Source organism: Pseudoliparis swirei, chromosome 11, assembly GCF_029220125.1.
Source record: "Pseudoliparis swirei isolate HS2019 ecotype Mariana Trench chromosome 11, NWPU_hadal_v1, whole genome shotgun sequence".
Lineage (NCBI taxonomy): Eukaryota > Metazoa > Chordata > Actinopteri > Perciformes > Liparidae > Pseudoliparis > Pseudoliparis swirei.
The window spans coordinates 20,836,461-20,857,912 of record NC_079398.1 but is presented as its reverse complement, the minus strand read 5'-3'; the positions used below and the strand labels follow the sequence as shown (position 1 = coordinate 20,857,912).

Below are 21,452 nucleotides of genomic sequence, written 5' to 3'. Positions count from 1 at the left end.
TTACACTTCACCTGCTAATCACGTTTCATTTGAAAGGTTCTCAGCATATTGAAGGATTGTTGTTTGCTGCTATATTACTTTTATATTTACCAACCGCCCCTGTTGATGACTACAGGGTGCTACATGTGTGTATTCTTTAATTCTGTCCGTTAAGATTCCAAAAATTATACAGAAAATTACACAAACAATGGGAATAGGCGTATTAAAGATGTCAGCAATAAATCAAACTTTTATTTCTTCATATAGAAAAAATTTAGTTAAATAGTGAAACAGTCCATCAAAAATTCGGCATCTCGTTTTCCACCAGTGGTCCTTAATACATTAACCGTTGTCCCAAAATGAAAAATAAAGAAGTAACAAAGTGTAAATACAATGTTCACAGTAATAAATATTGAAAAGAAAATCTTTTATACATTGACATTATATATATATACATATATTTTTGAGTAAATATATATATATATATATATTTAAATAGATATAATCATGTACAGTAAAAAGCTATTTTCAAGTTTATCAAACATAAAATAGCAAAATAAAAATGGCTGAAATCAGAATAATGATTGCATTTCTTTTCATTCCCAAGGCATCGGTAACCATGGCCATTCAGAGTCTGTAATAAATACAATGTGTTATGATCTAAAGAGTGTAGTGCATCACTGTAAATTAATAAAAGATACAAAATTATAGTGCAAGTTTTTTGGGGGGGCAACGTAATCTTGCACATTTTCGAACCGTCCAAAACGGAATGACAACAAAAACAAACATCCAGAAGTCTGTCGAGCGCATCAACGTCAAGTCTCTGACTTCAATCTGTTCCGCGAGAAGAAAAAAAAAAAAAAACTTTTCACATGTGTGAAACCATGGCAGATATTCAATACCAGGCTTATTTTGGCAAATTATTTAAAGACAAACAGAACAGCAACAAACAAAAAAATCTCCACACGCTCTTTACACTCAGCGCTGTCAGCATTGCGAACAAAATAGTCGATAAAAATGCATAGAAATTAATTACCAGAAGCGAGAACCAACTAAACTTAAAGGTTGTTTACCGTCATGCAGCATTTCTGAGACGCAAAGCAAGGCAGATATGATTGATGTGAGTCGATGCGGTTAAAGGATGCTGGATGAACGTAAGCTCCGCCTCCTCGGCTTGCACTTTTCCCTGGCTTCCTTTCCCCCTCAGCGATAAGGAACGGGGGGGGGGGGGGGGGCGAGCTCCCACTTCCTGTTCGTCTGCAGGCTCCCGCGTCCCGCTGAAGGCCCGGGGAGGTCCGGCTTCGTCGTCACACGAGCGTGACGATCGTCTCAAACCTCTGCACCCAACTCAATGACCCCAGTCTCAAGAATGGGCACGAGCTTATCTTCCACCTGTACCAGCAGGATGGTCCTGTCCATATGGGAGAGATGGGCTGGGTCTCGGGTACAAGGCACCCACCGGTGAATCACCTGCAGAGGGCGGCAGAGGAGAGAGGACGAGGCGTTTGTACAGAGCAAGTAGGACACAGAGCCCAGACAAATAAGACACAGGTCGTTGCATAAGAGGTCAGAGTGCGTGACAAAGCGCGGCAACATCAGAACACATCCCATTTGCTCATCCATAAATCAAACTTTAAAGCACGGGTTGATTTTTAGGCTGCTGATGAAGACTTACATGTCCTTCCATGCCCTCTACGGGGCTCCAGTCCCTCCAGTAGGCCCGTCCTGCCCTCAGTCTCGTCGTCTCGTCAGGCCACTGCAGCTCATTCCGCTTCGATAAGTGGACGTTCTCCAGTACCTGACCGATGTCCGCGACCTGAGCGGCATCACAGAAGAAGGACATCCACAGATGACCGACATGCACATTTATATATATTTCTATTCAAACATCGAAATCAGAGGCGTGGAAACGAGTGCAGGTGCTTCATACATCAGCTTTGATGTCTTCTCAAACTTAGTTTCAGGGTGTCCTGGTGGTTAAGATGCATAACATTTGACCGCGATGTCAGGTTGCACGTCATGTCACTCGCTACCCCCGATATTTATCTCCACTTTAAACTCTATTTAAAAATAATAATAAAAATACCATCAAAATAATGAAAATGAAGGGATAGAAAGACATGGCATGCAACCGAGGCGGCAGTAAAGAGTGTCTTAACCCTCCTGTTGCCTTAGGGTCACATTGACCCCATTCAATGGTTAACCCTCCTGTTACCTTTATATTTACTGACATATTTTACCCTTGGGGTCAATTTGACCCCAGCAATTAAAACCTCCAGAAAATTATTAGAATTAATATTGTTTTCCAAGTTTAAGTGTGAGGTACTTTATGTTTGTTTGTTGACTACCTAAATAGCCCTTTAAATATATAAAAAAGTTGATATTTCTTATATGTTTGACACAGTGAAAAACAGCCTGGGGTCAAATTGACCCGAAAGAACACCGACGTTAAACATTGAATGGGGTCAAATTGACCCGAAAGGTAACAGGAGGGTTAAAGTAATTTCAGGTTTAAGAAGAGGATGACTTGCCCTGAAATTCAATAAACGGTCGATATATATATAAATATATATAAGAGTCTGCCGCCATTCTAGCGGCTCCGTGAGGTTGTATTTGAGCTAAATGCAAAGATTGGCGTCCTAACGTGCTCACAATGAGGATGCAGGTTCATGTTTAGCAAATATAATGTTAACAATGCGCACTTTGTCAGTTTAGTTTTTGTCGTAATTATATATATATTAAAAAATATCAGAAGTCAGACTACACATAAGGGATCAGAACAAACACTCAAAGCTCTCTGGCACAGTTTCCTGTTTGTTGACGTTGATAACGAGTGAAACTGGAAGTCTGTGCCAGTGCTTTCTGGACACCATTTCCTTCCTGCTTATTTTTGACATCATATCTACCGACCTGCACTCTGTAGGAGATGTCGTCTCTGCGCACGGTGGAGGTGATGGGGTTGTGTTGCTGCGGGTGGTGATGATGGCGATGGTGATGATGATGCTGGCTGAGGGGATCGGTCACGGTGCTGCACATGCCGGTGAGGCCCACGAGCGTGTGCCGTTTGCAGGGAGGGATGCTGTGGCTGGAGAGGGAGGCGGAGGGGCCGGCGGGGTCGGAGGCGGCGCCCAACCGCAGCTGCAGGGAGGTGGGGAGCGTGCGCAGAGACAGCTGGCTGGTGGAGGAGCGGCGGCACGGCTCCAGGCCCGTGGTGGAGGTGCGCAGGGAGGAGTGGCGGCTGCTGCTGTAGCGGTAGGATGAGGACTGGCTGGCAACAGAAGCTCGAGCAGGAGAGTGGCGCACCAAACCCGACTGAACAGACTGGGAGCTGTGACTGGTGCCTGGACACAAGGTGGTTAAGTCAGACGCAGAGCACACGAACTCCGGAGATTGAGCGTCGCAATTGTACAAAATGTGGAGACTTTGGACGAGGTATTCTGGATTTTAAATAGATAGATAGATATATACTTTATTAATCCCCAAGGGGAAATTTGTCGTCACAGTAGCAGCACCAATAAACTAAACACACAAGAATTAAAAATAAAATATAAAAAACAGGGATGAAAGATATAGGAGTATACAAAGTAAAATATAAAATAAAATATATATGTATATATATGTAACATATATGCATACACAATACACAATACTAATGACAAATTAAATTAAATATTAAAATATTAAATCAAAAATGTTAGTCACTAGTATGGGTCAAGCCCCAAAAACACCAGATCCTACATTGCCCACAATGCAACTAAATAATAGACCTTGCCCCGTCTATCCCACCGCCGTCTTCTAAACTACAAATCCAAGTGCCAGTCAAAAAAATAAAATAAGTACTGTATATCAAAGTTCTTTCTGTAAAGGAGAAAAGCAAACTCAAATATATGAGTCCGTCATCGTATTCATAAAATCAAGTGACACTCAGGGTCGGTAGTTCTCACCCAGTGTGTGCGGCTGGTACGTGTGAGAGGGGGCGGGTCCGGAGGTGCTGCCCTGCGACACTGAGCTCTGCTGAGAGTCACCCCCCGTCCCATTCCCACTGCCGCAGGACATCCCCCCTGCATCCGAATCCTCAATATTCCCTCCACTGTTGCAGCCAGCACCACAGCCTTTCCGTAACCTAGCGACAAAAAAGAGAATTTGAACATCATCTATTGATAAACTGCAGTCGGATTTTTAAAATTTAATTTAGGGATCACAAATTGGCTCTGGTGTGAAAAGGTCTCCATTTCGGGAGCGCCGACAGACCTGTGCCAGGTGCTGACGACAAAGTTTCGGATGTTCCCGATGCTGATGGGGCCTCCCAGGATGTGCCCGAGCTGGGGGTGCGAGTTGCAGTAGGAGGTGGTCAGCGGCGACACGTAGATGGGATAACCGATGGGCTGGTCGCAAGAGGAGTTGATCATGTTCCGCAGAGCCTGCTTGGCGTTCTGAATGCTCCCGCGCTCCGGGTTCCTGTTTCTCAGGAACACCAACTCCTGCTGCTGCCCGGCCCAAAGGCCTCGGACGCATTCTTTATTCACCTGCAGCACAAGTAAAAAAAAAAAAAATGTTCTCATCTGCAATTTGTGTGAGCGAGATAATCCAAAAAAAAGGCTCCTTTTTCATCCCGCTGCGGTTCTCACCTTGATGACACGGAAGCTGAGGTATCGACGATTTAGCATAATGATTTTGTACTCGTCGGTGCCCTCGTCGAGGACGTGGCGCAGGGCGAGGAGCGACGGCGCGTTGGACAGCACGGCGCTCCTCCAGGCCGGGTCGCCCTCGTGAGCGATGACCAGGTTCTGCTGGTGGGAGGAGATGGCCTCGAAAAGAACCGCCGGCTCGTCGTACTCATCCGGGGACGTGAAGTGGTCCTAAAAGAAGAAGGCAACATTTTTGCCATGGATCACATTTGACCCCCCCCGAGAACAAGCTCAATGATATGTGGCGTGGACCGCGTGACCCCCGCACAGCGCCTCACCTGGTGTAGTTTGAGAGACATTCGGATTCCAGGCACCACGACTTTCCTGAGGAGTTCCATGTCTGCAAAGATCCACTCGTCTCGCACGGAGGAGATGCGGAAATCTCCCTTAAATAATGCATGAAGACCGTAAAGGAAAGACTCCAGATTGCTGTGATGGAAAGACATCGAGAACATTTAGTTTAGTTAACAATTACACGGTTTGAAGATACTTTAATCCATTATTACAGACATGAATTACTTCTTTAATAAACTATGATACTTTATGCTTTTAAAAGTTACAGAGGAAACATCAACGACATGAACGTCCCAGACCATTAATGTGGTTCATGTGTGGCCTACAGAAATAAACACTCTCTCTCAGCACTATAAATTCTTATATATTATATATATATAGATATAATATATCTATATAATATATCTATATATATAATATATATAATATATACAAATATATATAATATATACAAATATATATAATATATATTTATATATTATAATGAGGATTACTAACCTGGACATATGATGGGCCGCCGTTCCCAGAGCTCTCCTCCCCAGCACACACAGGCCGAAGCAGAGCAGCACCAGAGCAGAGTCTTTATCGCTGTCAAGTGGCTGCAAACAGAAAGGGGAGATGAAGAGTCGTGAAACTCACCATCCTAATGGTGCTGCACCACATCGGACACATCAGTGCAACAGTGTGATGGATGTTTGTGTTTAATATGGGTGGAAACTCTTCATTCCTTAACATTTGATTACAATCAAACTGCTGTGAATCCCCTTTGCTCTTTTGAAATGTTTGACTTGAATTCAAAACAACGAAATGTAAAAAATGCAATCCCGACAACATCAATAAAAGAAAATTGTCATGCGCAACATTACCTTTGGCCAGAATTTGTATTAAACAACCAAACTATATTAAATAGCTGAATGAGTGTCGTCTGTTTCAGTTCCCTTTGCGACTCCATGATTACCGTGGCCCTCCGAGAGTTGCAGTACTGGATCCAGCCCAGGTAGACTCCACAGAAGCTGTCCCTGGAGATGCCTGCGAGTCGATGGTCGTAGTCCTCGTCGATGTTGGGATTGAAGGTGGGATCCAGGTCGACGTAGTTCCTCTCGGCACATGCCCGGAGCCCGTCTTTCATGGTCTCGTTCGCCAGCCACTCCTCCAGCTTGGTGGAAGCGATCACATAGTAGATGATCCCCTGAGACCAGCAAGGAATGATGCGTTTAGTCCACACAGACATAATACAACAGTTGCACCTTCGGTCCAACATCTACGTCCCACCAACCTTGACGTAGTAGGTGGTCAGTATGCGTCGTAGATCGAACACCTGCAGCATGGAGGCGGCGCTGTTGTCGGTGATGCTGTAGCCCTCCAGCACGTATTTGGTGACCAGCACCTCCCAGGCCAGCCAGCGCTGACCAAAGGCCGCATTGAAGGACAGGAAGTGAGGTAGGTGGCCCGGCTCGCAGCAGCAGCAGCCCTCGTCTTCCTCCACCCCCTCGGTGATGGCCTCCACCTCCCTTTGCTGGCAGTAAGTTCCTGTGGCGGGAAAAATATCAACAAATTCATGTGGACAAAATACAACTGTATGCACAGGGAAAGTTGCAGAGACCACATCCTGGGGCTGTCGTAACTATGACAACTGGCACATTGAGAGGAAGTCTCCTTTTCTCCCTGACCTCTCTGAATCACACATACACTACCGTTCAAAAGTTTGGGGTCACTTAGAAATGTCTTTATTTTTCAAAGAAAAGCACTGTTTTTTCAATAAAGATAACATTAATCATAAATACACTCTATACATTGTTCATGTGGTAAATGACTATTCTAGGTGGAAACGTCTGGTTTCTCATGAAATATCTCCAGAGGTGTATAGAGGCCCATTTCCATCAACTATCACTCCAGTGTTCTAATGGTACATTATGTTTGCTAATCGCCTTAGAAGACTAATGTCTGATTAGAAAACCCTTGTGCAATTATGTTAGCACAGCTGAAAACAGTTATGCTGGTGATATAAGCTATACAACTGGCCTTCCTTTGAGCTTGAAGTTTGAAGAACAAAATTAATACTTCAAATATTAATCATTATTTCTAACCTTGTCAATGTCTTGACTATATTTTCTATTCAATTTTCAATTCATTTGATAAATAAAAGTGAGTTTTCATGGAAGACACGAAATTGTCTGGATGACCCCAAACTTTTGAACTTCTGTTGACGCACAAAAGCATGTTGGAAAAAATTTGTTTTGCTGACGGACAGGTGATGAGCGTCGTGCTCTGAGGAGCGTCTCCTACTCTGTAAATGGTTTCCAACGGGTCACATGCACTGAACCCTATTGGCTGAGTCAGGCTGGTGTGTTTCATGAGAAGATAAAACACAACTGGACCACGACGCTGGAACGAATGTTCTCATGTTTAGTTTAACCTGCTTGTAAAAACAGGGGGTGGAGTTTGATCAAGTCTTTACAAACATGCTTTGGAGACTGAAGGAGGAAGTCACGGAGAAAATATTCTGGGACTTGATTTTCCAATATTTGAAGTTGCAAACTAAAACCACAAACATCAGGAAGATCAAACTGAATTACATTTTTATAGTCGATTGTTTTTTGATTGGAAGGTGCAACAGATTCTACTTGTGTCTTTACTAAAATGGGTTGCAACACCTTGTGACTGAGCGAGTAGTTTCAAACTGGATGCAAAACAATTCTTCTAATTACTTAAAAATATCTAGTGACACTGATCGTATTGGTTACACTACAGTGTAATAAAATATATATTTATTAATAATATATATATATATATATTTATTATTATTAATATACACTACCGTTCAAAAGTTTGGGGTCATCCAGACAATTTCGTGTCTTCCATGAAAACTCACTTTTATTTATCAAATGAATTCAAAATTGAATAGAAAATATAGTCAAGACATTGACAAGGTTAGAAATAATGATTAATATTTGAAGTATTAATTTTGTTCTTCAAACTTCAAGCTCAAAGGAAGGCCAGTTGTATAGCTTATATCACCAGCATAACTGTTTTCAGCTGTGCTAACATAATTGCACAAGGGTTTTCTAATCAGATATTAGTCTTCTAAGGCGATTAGCAAACACAATGTACCATTAGAACACTGGAGTGATAGTTGATGGAAATGGGCCTCTATACACCTATGGAGATATTTCATTAGAAACCAGACGTTTCCACCTAGAATAGTCATTTACCACATTAACATATCTTGTGTATATTTGATTAATGTTATCTTTATTGAAAAAACAGTGCTTTTCTTTGAAAAATAAAGACATTTCTAAGTGACCCCAAACTTTTGAACGGTAGTGTATATATAATATATATATCATTAAGAAATATATATAATTAATACAATATTTATATATATAATTAATAATATTATATAAATGTATACACACACACACACAGACAGACAGAGAGAAATTTCCCCACTATGGGACAAATAAAGGAATATCATATCATATACACACACACGCATTCTTGCTTCTGTGCCACACGTGGACCATCTCACCTCTGAACTCCAGCCCTCGGAGCTGAAAGGTGACCAGACCGTTGCCGATCTCGATGAGATGCACCAGAGCGTTCAGGTAGTCGGAGGCCAGGATGAAGCAGTCCCCCGTGCTGAAGTTGCCCCATCGGCCCAGCAGGAGGTCTCCACACAGGCTGTGCTGCAGCGAGCGGGTAAGGTGCTCATAGAAGATGGAGTTCAAATTGTTATCATCGGAGCCTGAAGAGGAAAAGAAGAAAAGAAGATTCGTAAAGCATGCATGATTGCATTTTGTGTTTCCTCATAGACTCAGGATTAAAAATACACTTGTTATATCATCCTAAACCACAATATGGCCCACAAGAGCCCGTTGTGATACACTTTGAGGGTCAATTACACATGTTAAATTGGCTGCTATGCCCTCACCTGGATTTCTGTCCAGCTGAGAGGCCAGCCGAGTGTTGGAGTGATCCACTCTCTTGGTGCTGCATAGATGAACATTTACACATTTCAGACACGTATTACATAGCATTGAATTTGAACATGGACTAGTATTTGAAACAGGTTTTCTTTACTTGTAATCTCTCTCCCAGAACTTGACGGGACGGACGTAGGACGTGATGAAGATGGCACTGCCCAGGAAGGGGTTGAGGGGAGTGGAGAAGATTGCCGACACCACAGCCTGGACAAACAGCATGGCCGAGTCTGCAGGGGCTCGGGTCAAGGATCACTTAAACAATATATGTGTGTATATATATGTATATATTTATATATATATGCCAGCTTTGCTGTGCATAAAATCTGTTGTCACTTTGATGAAAATGAGCTTGATACAATGACATTCAAGTTACAATGATAATAACCAAAAAAAGGCTTTCTTGTGCTTTGCCATCCTTATTTCCGAACAGCAGGGGGACAATAACACAACATTAAAAACACATCTCAACACAGGGCAGTGCGATCCAACATCGCAGACAACTACGGCCTGAAAGAGGACAACACATTTGAGTCAAATACTCTGAAACACCATTATCATCAGTTCCCACCTAAGAACCTGGTGACTCATTGCACCGTATAGGTGGTGATGAAAACAGCCGTGAAGGATACGAGGCACAGCAAAGGGCTGAGCGAAGGCGTGGAAGGCTGAGCCCCATGTGATCTGCCATGGGGCGATGTAGGTGTAGACAAAGTGCAGCTTGTAAAACAGCTCCCACATCTGTAAAAACAAAACAACCGGTGCATTATCATAAAACATGTTTATAAAAGAATACTGCTGTACTTTGTCGTGCTCAGTAAAACTAATAAAACAGCTCCTGTGCAGCATCAGAACAGAGCAAGGTGGACAGCTCCTTGTATTGTCCTCTCACCTTGCTGAAAACAATGGACATGACGAAGAGGTCGAGCAGCAGCGTCTCCGACAGATGGCGGTAGTCGAAGGTGAAGAAGAGGACGGTGAAGAGGATGGTCACGTACTGGTAGGTGGGACTGCTGAAGGACGAGCGGAGCAGCTTCAGGCCTGCCACTGTGACCATCAGAGCGCCCACCCTGGAGGACATTTTAAATAAGGTGGTCAGAAATAATTAGTTATGCAGTATTTTTAAGCTATTAGACTAGATTTAGTTTTTTGTTTGGACAAATGAGATTCAGGTATTACTTTCCAGTATCTGTGCTGATTCATAGTTACTGTACAGACATCAGAGTGGCTTCATCCCGCTCATCTAACTCTTGACAAGAAAGCAAATGAAAGCGTTTCCCAAAATCTTAACTTATTGTTTAAAAGTGAACCGATTATTATCTTTAAAAAGGTTATTAAATAAATATGCTTTACAGGTTCTGGATTTCGAAGTCTAGTAAAGTGCGGTACGCTAACAAAGAAGACGATCCGCCTCTCAGGGTTATGTTAGGTCATGAAATAAGAATACAACAATCAAAGAATAAAAGGGAGACAAAGACGTTGTAAAAGAGAAAGATGTCTCACTCTGTGTCAAGTCTCTTCGGACTGGCGAGCTCTCTGGCGCTCCCGCTCAGCTCGTTGAGGATGACGAGTGGATACAGAACATTCTTCTCCAAAAACAGCAGCCACACGTGAAGCTTTTCAAACCACATCACATGAGCCGCATCTGAGGACAGAGACGGGAGAAGTTCTTTACTCCACATCGTTATGGAGATAACGACGTAGCCGAGAGGACACACTATCTGGAGGAATCCAAAAACAGAAGATAAATGTTGGCTTCTATCTTCTGTTGATATTGGCGACTGACGTACAATATAAAAAAAGAAAAAAACACAGATTATATGTTCAGTTTCTTGGGAAAAAGGAACCTTCCTGCACGGCAAGTTAGACGTTGATAATCACGATCAAGAGACGAATACAAAAACACACAAAACACAGTTTTCTGGTACCACTGCTGACTCGGTTTGGGTTGCTCGACGTCATCCAGCGTACTTACCCCTGACTTCAAACTGATAGTACTCCTTAGTTTTGAGCAGAGGGTGGGAGAAGCAGTACCAGGGCAGCTGCTTGCGGACTTGAGGCAGCAGGTAGTGGGTGAGCAACCCCACCGTCCCCAACAGGGCATACAGGACATAACTGAGGAAAGGCTGCGGGGGCACAGAGATGGCAGACATTAATATTCACACACAATCTGCCTGCGTGGATAAGCCCACAACCATGGGACTATTTGTAATCAACTTGTTTGTGGTTCCCAAAAGCGCCAGGCTTCACATTTGATCCATTCTCATGTTCTAAGAGTGTCAATAATAAGGCTGTAAAAACGAGTGTATTTGTATCGCCTTTTGCTTTTCGCATCACATGCTGAGATTTACACAACAAGCGGATTGGCTTGTGACTCGGTCAATTCAATTCAATTCAGTTTATTTGTATAGCCCAATTTCACAAATTACAAATTTGTCTCGGAGTGCTTTACAATCTGTACACATAGACATCCCTGCCCCAAAACCTCACATCGGACCAGGAAAAACTCCCAAATAACCCTTCAGGGGGAAAAAAGGGAAGAAACCTTCAGGAGAGCAACAGAGGAGGATCCCTCTCCAGGATGGACAGATGCAATAGATGTAATGTGACCAGAAAGACAGATTTCACACTGCATCACCCAGATGATGAACGCTTGTTGAATATAAGTGAGGTGGAACTAATTGAAAATGCTTCTCTTAATGCACAAATTTAATTATATTCCATGTATATTGTATTTACAGTTTCCTTGCATAAGAGATGTTTTTCAATTCTATAGCCTTTTGTGACCTGTGTGTGAAGTGTTGGTCAATAGGATAGTGTTGTTTCTAGTGGACAAAATGTTGCCTCAAAAGGATCGAGTCTGACTTTTAAAACTTGCATTAATGTCGTGTCGTGATGCATTCCTTTGCCCGTCTGTCGCCCCCACTATCCAAATATGACTTTTTCTCCGGCCCATCCCTTATACTGCATACCTAAACCGGGATCATGAACCGAAGCGTGACCTTTGTGCACCACAACTTATCAATAACAGATAACCAAGTGTGAACCCAATTAGACTGGCATCAGCCTTTTTAATAATAAGAACATATGTACTACTGTACCTGCAGTGCAATAAAGACTGTGCTGACATGGATGGCGAAGTAGAGGACAGCCATGACCACACAGACGATCAGGTCAGACTGCAGACGCTCGTTCTGTGCGTTCAATAACAAATAATGTGGATTATAAATAAAGAATATAATCACTTTCGCAGCTTTAAGAAACTGAGACAACAATCCTAGCTTCAGTACAACAGCATCGTCCTGGCTTTAGTTGGGTACATGATGACGGTCAACTCACCACTGAGGCCCTGAGCTTCTCAGGAAGAGGGTCCTGGACTTCTGACAAAGGGTCCTCCGGGTTCTTATCTTTCAAATTGGGCACAATCTTGGACTGTATCAGCGAGCTGCAACACACAAAAAGCTAAATTATCAGCTGGTTCGCACACTATGAATCTCCTGAGGGTGATTAATCTCAGAGGGAATGTATAACCAGTCACTGTTAACAATACCACCATTGTGTTGAAGCAGATTCAAGCTGTTTGAACGGAGCATTTTGGAAATGCTCAGAAAATCCTTCTGAGATAATCCACAGCATATGTGAGAGTGGAAAAGTCACAGATCTCTTTCTAGCACATGTTGGTCAAGCAGTTAATGGGGAAAATACTTTGGATCATCCGTTTTTGCCTGCTTTTGTGCCAGATGGGTGAGTCCACCATAAACGACCATCGGTGAAAGAATCTTTAAAAACACCCCAAGGCAAACATCACTTTGATATCTATTCTGTGGGAAGCCACCATGACTTGAGTGCTGCAACTACTGTACGAGTGAAGTCTGTTGTGCGAGGAGGTGCACTTACATGAGGACAGAAGGGTCGCTGCTCTGCCGGCTCAGGTGGTAAGACACTGCCACCAAGAGGCCGCAGAACACAGAGAACAGCACAGGGATGTGGTGAGGCTCCCAGGTCTCCTGAAACACACAACACAACTAACTTTCATATATTTTTTAATATTTAAATTGACCATTCTTACACCAATTAAAATACAATGTATTTTGCTGATGTATTCCAGTTGTTTTTATCTCAGTTTGTGGGCTGGTCGGCAATCCAGATTCACAAATGTATGTGCACAAGAAAAAGTGAGTTTAAAAGTCCCCTTTAATATATTAAAGTTAGAATAGCTGAGCAGGACAGACATTTGAATGAATTCAGATGATAAAGGCTGTGCAATGTGTTTAGTAATAAACTAATAATTCTAACTTATATAGCGCTTTTCTGAATACACAAAGACGATTAAAACTTTTGGAAACAAGGAAAAACAGGATTAGATAAAAGAAGAAGAGAACTAATACTTTGCCAAGAATGTTGGTTTCTATTACAACAATGAAGCTCTAATACGACCACAGTTTTATATCAGTCAGTTTTATATCAGTCTTCAAACAGTGACACTTTTAATGCTGCTATAATTTTAAGTCTAATATGAAAGTAGTGGTTAAAATGCAGTCCTCTTGTAGCCTACTGTGAGTCAGTGGTTAGCATGTCCATGTGGGTCAGTGGTTAGCATGTCCATGTGGGTCAGTGGTTAGCATGTCCATCTTCCAATCAGAGGGTTGGCGCTTCAATCCCCGCCCTAGTCGATGTGTCCTTGAGCAAGACACTTCACCCTGATTGCTCCCCGTTTGATTGCATGAATGTAACATGTAAAGTGTCTTTGAGGACCGTACTCTTTACTAGCGGTAGAGGACATATTCATAAAGTACATTCAGACTCCCGTTTGATGACCGTTAGAGGATCTAGATTAGATTTAGATGCTTCGTTGACTTTGCCCTCACCTTCAGAGCTCCGTAGCAGAAGCCGTAGAGCAGAGCGACGGTGACGACGCTGCGCAGGATGCTGTACAGCGCTGACGGAAGGCTTGTGGAGGCTGCAGAGAGCACAGAGGAGGAGGTCAGCAATGAGGACAATCAAGCCGGCGGAATGCAAATCAGCACTCTGGCCTCTAATGAAGCCCGGGCATATCAAAATATATAAAAACGCAAAAGTGTGCGAGTGTCTGTCGTCTCCGTCTGTAGAGGTCAAAGTCACCCCTGCAATGAAGTCGAGCATCGAGTCGACTCACCATTGCCCCCGAACACGTGGATGTCCAGCTGCTCAAAGATGTACATGACGAACGTGTTGACTTGTGGCAGCAGCCCCACGAAGAAGATGATGGGGAAACACAGAGTGAAGACTGCAGGCGCACACACACACACACACACACACACACACACACACACACACACACACACAGAGTTGTGTGACAAAATTAAACACGGAAAATGTGTAAATAAATACATCTTAAAATTGCACACAGGTAACGCAGACGACAATGACTTGGTTATTGTTCCGCGTCTCCGACAGAGCGACAGATATTACCGGTTCTTATTGGCATGTCTCCAGGGCAACTGCAGCAATTCATGTAAATTGTTGTTTGATGAAAGGTGGCTTTAATACTCTCCAAACACATAAATATTGCTTGTAGGACAGAGATTGTAGCTCATACTCATATTGCACTTGCCAATATTTTTTCTGTGGCTGTGTCTAATCTTGGAACGGCTCAATTTGTCTCCTGTGTTTGGGAAACAAGTGCAGAAGTGCATTCGCTCTTGCATCATTATATTTCTGTTTTTTTTGTAAATGTCCTAAAATATGGAACGGCAAATCTCCAAACAAACTCCGATGTTAATAAACTATGATACATTTGATGACTGTGTACCCTCCATTAGGCCAAATACCAGAAATGTATGAGTCATCTCTGATTAGATTATGATAACGATGATTGATTGACATGGAACTAAAGTACTACAGCTATTTTGTATCATTTAAATAAAATTAAAACGTATGGACAACATTTGCCATGCTTTCATCTTCTCCAGAATTGTTTATCGCAACTTTTACCCCCCACCACCATATTTAGCGTTGGCTTTGGGTTGTTGTTGTCGTTTTAATTGTTTTCAAGGCACTTCGCATGTGAAGCCAAATATTAAACTCTGCCAGCAGCTCCAACTCACTTTTAACGTCGTATCATCTGGACCATTTTTGTTATTTTCTCGTTTTGGCATGTTTTGTTTTTCTGTTATGAGTGGGTTGGCTTTTCTGGAAAAAAAAGGCCATTGTAATGTTACTGGTGTGCACTTACCAATGACAAGGTCCCTGGCAGACGCGAGGACCAGGGAGTTGGTGAATGCGACCCCGTACAGGGTGAAGCGGGATGAAGTGGTCCTCAGACTGCCATAGTGCAGCAGCCAAATGAGGCCGCAGCACAGGCAGAAGTAGACGGGCCGGCTGTACGCGATGATGCGATTATGGCCCTGCGGGGGAGAAGGATATGAGGATACAAATGGTTGATTATAGGAGCCGGGCTTTCCCGTTACACAGTCCAGCACAGCTCAGTATTCAGAATAGGCCGCCGTGTACTTTGTAAATAAACAACCATGCCCGAAATGATCTTGAAAATGTGTGCCCTTGAGATAAATTGTGGTTGAAAGCGTACAACAAATACAACTCATTGCAAAACAGACATAAATAAATCATTCCAACGAGGAAACAAAAATTCTGTTGGTGGGTAAACAGAAATAGCATCACGGGTTGCGTTTCACGAGAGAGGGAGAATGCACGTCTGCAGTGTGCAGGTTTCCACCCCGTTACACTGAGTGTTCAGAATGTGTCGACGATGTCGTGAAAAACGGAGAGGGAGAAGTCCTTGAGGTGAAGAAATAAAAGGGGGCCGAGGAGGAAAGAGGGGGAGAGTGAGCTGTGGTCTAAACTCTGGCCAGCTATTTAAAGCCTGCGCCTGCAGCCGAGTCGGAGCTGCATTTATAAAAGACGCCGTTTCAGCGCAGACTGCTGACGTAACGGAGAGGGGAACACACTGACTCGCTCGCAGGGGGAGAGACACATCATTTTAAAGAACCACAACAGGAATAGAAAGAAAAAAATGCAGAATAACAACCACAAGTCTTATTAGAGATGAAAGGAAAGTCGAACGTTAAAGTGTAACGGCATTTATTTTTCTTCTGTTGTCTGAGAGCCATTTTTGGAGGTTTTTGTTATTTACATTAAACTCTTGAACTTTGGTTGTTCCCCCTTGTAGACGATCCAGGACTTCAATGATCATCACTCAGAATATAAGCGTCATCTTTAAGAGCAAAACTCCCCTAAAATGTGGAATCATGGATAATTTATAAGTTATAATTACTTACATGTCGAGGGGACGAGGAGTCTGGTTGAACACTCTGCCGATGAAGAAAGAAGACAGGTGAATTATGTAACCATGTGGACTGTTTTTTACTTCATGTCTTGACATACCTCAAGCAAACATAGGAAATAATAGTTCAGAGTTAAGCATTACATTTTTCAAGCATCAATAGTAACAACGGTACTTCACCTTTAGTAAGGAATACTGGCAACTCGCAATGACGAGGCAGAACTGAAAGACCCAGATGTCGGTGAAGAAGCCGTGGACCAGCAGCAGTGAACCCAGGAAGGCCACCAGAACCGCCAGCAGCACGGCCAGCACGTTCTCCAGAATCTCGCGGTTCCTGGAACGCAACGGAGACGCGTCAGCCCAACAGTGCAGTCAACAGTTCTTGAGGAGAAGACTCAATTTCCCTAATGTGTAATATCCAAACCAGGTTTAAAAAACATCATGAGAAGAAAAAAAGGCACATAGACACGCATTTAAAAATATATAAATGGGGCCCAGGATGGAACCGTGTGGCATTCCACAGCAGACGAATCGAGAGGAGACATATCGGTTGTATTGTGACATCTTCAGTCTATTTGTACATTGAAAGCAACCAGAATTAAATGATGTGATGCAGTTTCAAACTGAAAAAATAATAATGTCCAAAACTCACACGGAGAAGGTCCATACAATCCCAAGAGTGAGCTCTATTGATTCACTTCAAGCCTTCTTTAATCTTAGACAGCCGTGGATATAAACGTGTACATTATCCAATTCTGCTCTATGCCGAACGGTCCGCAGACAGATGTGACATTTAAAGAACATGTACTAATTTGTGAGATCAAAGCAAGGTTGGCTAATCTGTTCGGGATTGATTGCCCGTGCTCGGGGGTACGCTGTTGTCTCAGACTTCTGTTTCTCTTGCTTTTTATCCGTGGGAATCTGTGCCGCAGACATCTTGGACTGTCCCTAATTTCAGTGGGACTGACCTGATTAAATAAGTGGTTCACGCCGTGTTGAACAAAATTAAAATCTGTAGACACACCTACGCTACCGTTCAAAAGTTTGGGGTCATCCAGACAATTTTGTGTCTTCCATGAAAACTCACTTTTATTTATCAAATGAATTGAACATATAGTCAAGACATTGACAAGGTTAGAAATAATGATTAATATTTGAAGTATTAATTTTGTTCTTCAAACTTCAAGCTCAAAGGAAGGCCAGTTGTATAGCTTATATCACCAGCATAACTGTTTTCAGCTGTGCTAACATAATTGCACAAGGGTTTTCTAATCAGATATTAGTCTTCTAAGGCGATTAGCAAACACAATGTACCATGAGAACACTGGAGTGATCGTTGATGGAAATGGGCCTCGCTACACCTCTGGAGATATTTCATTAGAAACCAGACACTTCCACCTAGAATAGTCATTTACCACATTAACAATGTATAGTGTGTATTTTTGATTAATGTTATCTTTATTGAAAAAACAGTGCTTTTCTTTGAAAAATAAAGACATTTCTAAGTGACCCCAAACTTTTGAACGGTAGTGTATGTTATTATTCTCATTAATACATTGGGGTTCCAGCGGAGAAGGTCGGGTTTCCAATTACCCAATTGAGCATGTAACGAATTTTCTTGTCGGTTATGGCGTCTCAGGTGTTGATGATGCGGGTCTGGGCTTCTCTTACCTGTCAAACAGTGCCAGCAGGGTGAGCCGGTCAAAGTGCAGGCCGACCCACAGGAAGGGCAGAAGCCACAAGCGGTAGTACTGCCGGGCTTTGCCGGCGGCGGCCGTTGCCGCGGGGTCCTCTTGCCCCAGCGGCGCATCCTGGAGCTCGGGGCTCAGGTCCCCGTCCTGCTGCTCCAGCAGCTCCGGGTCCATCGTCAGCAGACGGTTCAGACGGATCTGAGGGAGGGAGATCTGTCTCACGGTCAGTAAAAAAAAAACGGTTTGCGCCGCTTCTTCACCAGCACTTCTGAGAATGTGATGTTAATTAAGACCGGGACACAGGTGTCAAAAGATAGTGAATACAAAACGTATAGGAGTGAAATCTTTTCCTCTGAGAGTGTTGGATTTTGGCTGTTACGCCACCACCACCACCACTCCCACTCCCAGCCATCTGGATTTTCGTTGCAAAAAATGGTTAAAAAGCCAGCAACAGACGACCGAGACACCTTTCTTCAGAACATCAAACGGAGACGTAGGTGCCAGACTGTAAAGAGTTTTGAAATCCAATAAAACATTCTCAAAATCTGTTCAGGAGCCAACTGGGAGTGAAATTGGTGTCATGAGATTTGTCTTTGGTCCGAGAAGAAGAAAAGGGCAGAACAGGGGAGAAAAGTGGAGAGGGGAGCAACAGACAGCAGAGCAGAAACTGTTCAAGAAATGCGTCATGTGGGAAAAAACAACAAACATTTGTTTGTTGTTTGTCTCTGTATGTTGAGACACCCACACACAAACAGCAGGGCTCCAGACTGCGACCAAATGGTCGCATTTTGCGCCTAAAAATAGACACGGTGCGAGTAAATTTTTCATCAAGTCGCAACTGCGCGACCAGTAAATTAGCAGATTATTTATTTTATTTTTGTTGCTGACAAACTTGTTCTACACTTCAGCCCACTATAGTTAGCGGTAATGCCTGAATGACTCGATTGCTAACCGACATTAACTCCAGAAGAAGAAGAAAGGAGACGAACACCGAAGAAGAAGGCTGGGCTGTGTGTGAGCGGGGGGGGGGGGGGGATTGACAGCGGGAAGGGGGGGAGGGGTGACCACTGTTATAGGCTAATGTGTGAAAAGAGGCGGGTCTTGGGGGTTATCGCGCGAATGAAAGATTTGACATAGCGGTGTCTCCTGTAGACAATGGCGAAGCGGACTATCAGTTCGTACTTTCTTCCTAAACCTATAGAGAAGACAAATCCTGAGAATGAGTCCGACTCAACTTGTGAGGAAACGGTCGTGGCGAAAAAAGTCAACAAATTCAGCTTTCGCGATGAGTGGCTGCGCGAGTTCACCTGGCTCAGGTATTTCAGGGAGACCAACTCAATGAACTGTACATTCTGCTGTCGATTCTCACAACATGCGGGGAACACAAACTTTTCTGATAAGACTGGCACGACACAATTAAAACACGACACGCTGATCAAACACAACGCCAGTCTCAAACATAAAACACCTGATGTGTGAACCTGTGTGCAGCTCCTCACTCCACTCAGAAGAAAAGAGGAAGAAAAGGGCTGGCCGAGGAGGCGAATTGCGATGAAGGTTAAGGTTAACGGATATTTCATTAAAGAAGAGAACTGCCTTACGCATTTTAAAGGCCAACTTGATCTACAAAGGAAGAATGGTGTCAAATACGCAACGTACAATAACGACACAGCATGCGCACAGTTTGTTGGCATCATCGCAGATACACTGAACGGAAGACGTACGAGAAGATTAAGGACGCTCCTTATCTGTCAATCATGATTGATGGGGACACAGATACGTCAACAAAAGAGTGTGAAATCATATATGCCAGGATCCTGCAACAAGAAACCAACAAATGTTTGATTTGGCCACATCAGTGCAAACATGCACATGCTCAGGTATGTTTTCTCTCAAATTATGTTTAAACTCAATACAGTAAGTTCTGAAAGAGTTCTGTTGTGAATGTTTTGCAGTTCATGAAGACAAACAGGCACCATAATGATTAAGCTGTTAGGCTGGTGGTAGGACTAACACATAAATAATTGTGCACAATATGTAATTTCATTTTAAGGTGTATATGATGCCACCAAAGAGGCCTTCAAGAAACTGGGGACAGAAACAGGGTGGTTAGACAAGACGGTTGCCATCACGCACACAATAGCTCGACTGCATGAATAGAAGGTGCGCACGTAGCGCGCAAACATTTTTTTTGCGAGCACCCAAGACCCATTTTGACCCAGGAAAAAGAAATTTAATTTTAAAGCCCCTATATTTTTAAGTTAGGAGCGACTGTGCTCCTAGTTAAAAAAGTTAGTCTGGAGCCCTGAACAGGCACGTTGGGTACTCACCAGATCATGAGGGTAGAAGCGAACTGAGGTAGAACTGGAGAGGTGGGAGTCGGTGTCCCTGCAGGGCGTTAAGACAACATGAGCATCTGCTGCTCTTACTGTATTCAATCATGATCCATTTCCCGGTGACCTCTAACTTAACAGCCAATGGGAAATGTGCTTGGCTTTTTGTACTGTACGCTAAAAGCTAGGTCCATATCACACACACCAAAGAACATGAGGCAAAAAAAAAGGAAGATAAACTCGTCATTTTAAAAACATTTTTAAAAGCGCATTTAAAAGCATGTAAACCGAGCGTCATTAAAATAGGAATTATGGTCTCCAAATCCACACGTGACATATTTGTATGAGCCAAGGTAGAATTTTAAAACACGCGTACATTTCTCAGATTAAAATGTACATTAAAAAAAAAGGCAGAATCCCAAGAATGCTTGGACGCTATCTCAACACAACATGTCAGCGATAGAATTATCTGCTCCCGGTCAATATAGAAGTCAGACGTCGTCTAATTTTCCCAATTTTGTGGAGACGTCTTAATGGTGAGAAACTGCACGGTCATCATTTGGAGATCTCACTCGACCGATGAGCTGATTCTACATGTGACACTAACCATATGTTATTGGAGGCTCGTCTGGTTGCAGGTTCAAAATTGACCAGGGATATCTCGCACCCGCCGACCTCGTACAAAGAGGGCGTGCGCTTTCCTGGAAAACAACAACAACAAAAAAGAGAGAGAAGCAAAGTGAGGCCACGGAAATCACAAGCAAAAAAGTGACTGTCTGTGGGAATAATGTTATTACCTTCGCATTGAAAATGCGGAAGGTAATGTTTTGATCTCCGTGTATTTATTTATTTATTTGTATGCGTGTTATTCGCATAAGTAAAGAAGTATTAAACCGAATCGCATGAAATTTGGTGGGATGATTGGTTATCATCCGGGGACCATTTGATTAGATTTTGGGATCGATCGGGTCAAAGGTCAAGATCTTCTTTTTACCATAGCACGGTCAATTAATATCCAATTGGCATGCAACTAATGCCAACATGTTCATAATTCAATGCCCAATCTTGTGATATGCGAAGGTATGCGCTCTACCGAGTGCCAATTCTAGTTCAACTAGATGTTCTCTTGTTCACAGGAATTAGATAACTGATCATTTTACTGCGTTCATCAAGCTAATCATATCTCTCCCCCCTTTCTGGATCGT

General features: G+C 43.0%; 1 protein-coding gene across 1 annotated transcript in view; it reads right to left on the bottom strand.

Moving 5' to 3' along the window:
- Positions 1 to 202: 202 nt before the first annotated feature.
- Positions 203 to 21,452, bottom strand: part of pcnx1 (pecanex 1) — a 43,641-nt gene continuing 22,391 nt past the window's right edge. The window contains exons 9-36 of the mRNA XM_056427279.1: positions 20,855 to 20,948; positions 20,245 to 20,302; positions 17,895 to 18,127; positions 16,404 to 16,557; positions 16,219 to 16,251; positions 15,156 to 15,327; positions 14,097 to 14,207; positions 13,810 to 13,901; positions 12,839 to 12,948; positions 12,281 to 12,386; positions 12,043 to 12,135; positions 10,917 to 11,067; positions 10,445 to 10,586; positions 9,834 to 10,011; positions 9,574 to 9,682; positions 9,042 to 9,171; positions 8,893 to 8,951; positions 8,491 to 8,706; positions 6,238 to 6,491; positions 5,920 to 6,150; positions 5,460 to 5,560; positions 4,946 to 5,096; positions 4,608 to 4,838; positions 4,231 to 4,505; positions 3,924 to 4,102; positions 2,890 to 3,320; positions 1,655 to 1,795; positions 203 to 1,449 (exon numbers count right to left, since the gene is read on the bottom strand). Of these exons, the coding sequence (XP_056283254.1) occupies positions 1,309 to 1,449; positions 1,655 to 1,795; positions 2,890 to 3,320; positions 3,924 to 4,102; positions 4,231 to 4,505; positions 4,608 to 4,838; positions 4,946 to 5,096; positions 5,460 to 5,560; positions 5,920 to 6,150; positions 6,238 to 6,491; positions 8,491 to 8,706; positions 8,893 to 8,951; positions 9,042 to 9,171; positions 9,574 to 9,682; positions 9,834 to 10,011; positions 10,445 to 10,586; positions 10,917 to 11,067; positions 12,043 to 12,135; positions 12,281 to 12,386; positions 12,839 to 12,948; positions 13,810 to 13,901; positions 14,097 to 14,207; positions 15,156 to 15,327; positions 16,219 to 16,251; positions 16,404 to 16,557; positions 17,895 to 18,127; positions 20,245 to 20,302; positions 20,855 to 20,948 (4,376 nt within the window). The 3' untranslated portion in view covers positions 203 to 1,308. The remainder of the gene's footprint in view (positions 1,450 to 1,654; positions 1,796 to 2,889; positions 3,321 to 3,923; positions 4,103 to 4,230; positions 4,506 to 4,607; positions 4,839 to 4,945; positions 5,097 to 5,459; positions 5,561 to 5,919; positions 6,151 to 6,237; positions 6,492 to 8,490; positions 8,707 to 8,892; positions 8,952 to 9,041; positions 9,172 to 9,573; positions 9,683 to 9,833; positions 10,012 to 10,444; positions 10,587 to 10,916; positions 11,068 to 12,042; positions 12,136 to 12,280; positions 12,387 to 12,838; positions 12,949 to 13,809; positions 13,902 to 14,096; positions 14,208 to 15,155; positions 15,328 to 16,218; positions 16,252 to 16,403; positions 16,558 to 17,894; positions 18,128 to 20,244; positions 20,303 to 20,854; positions 20,949 to 21,452) is intronic.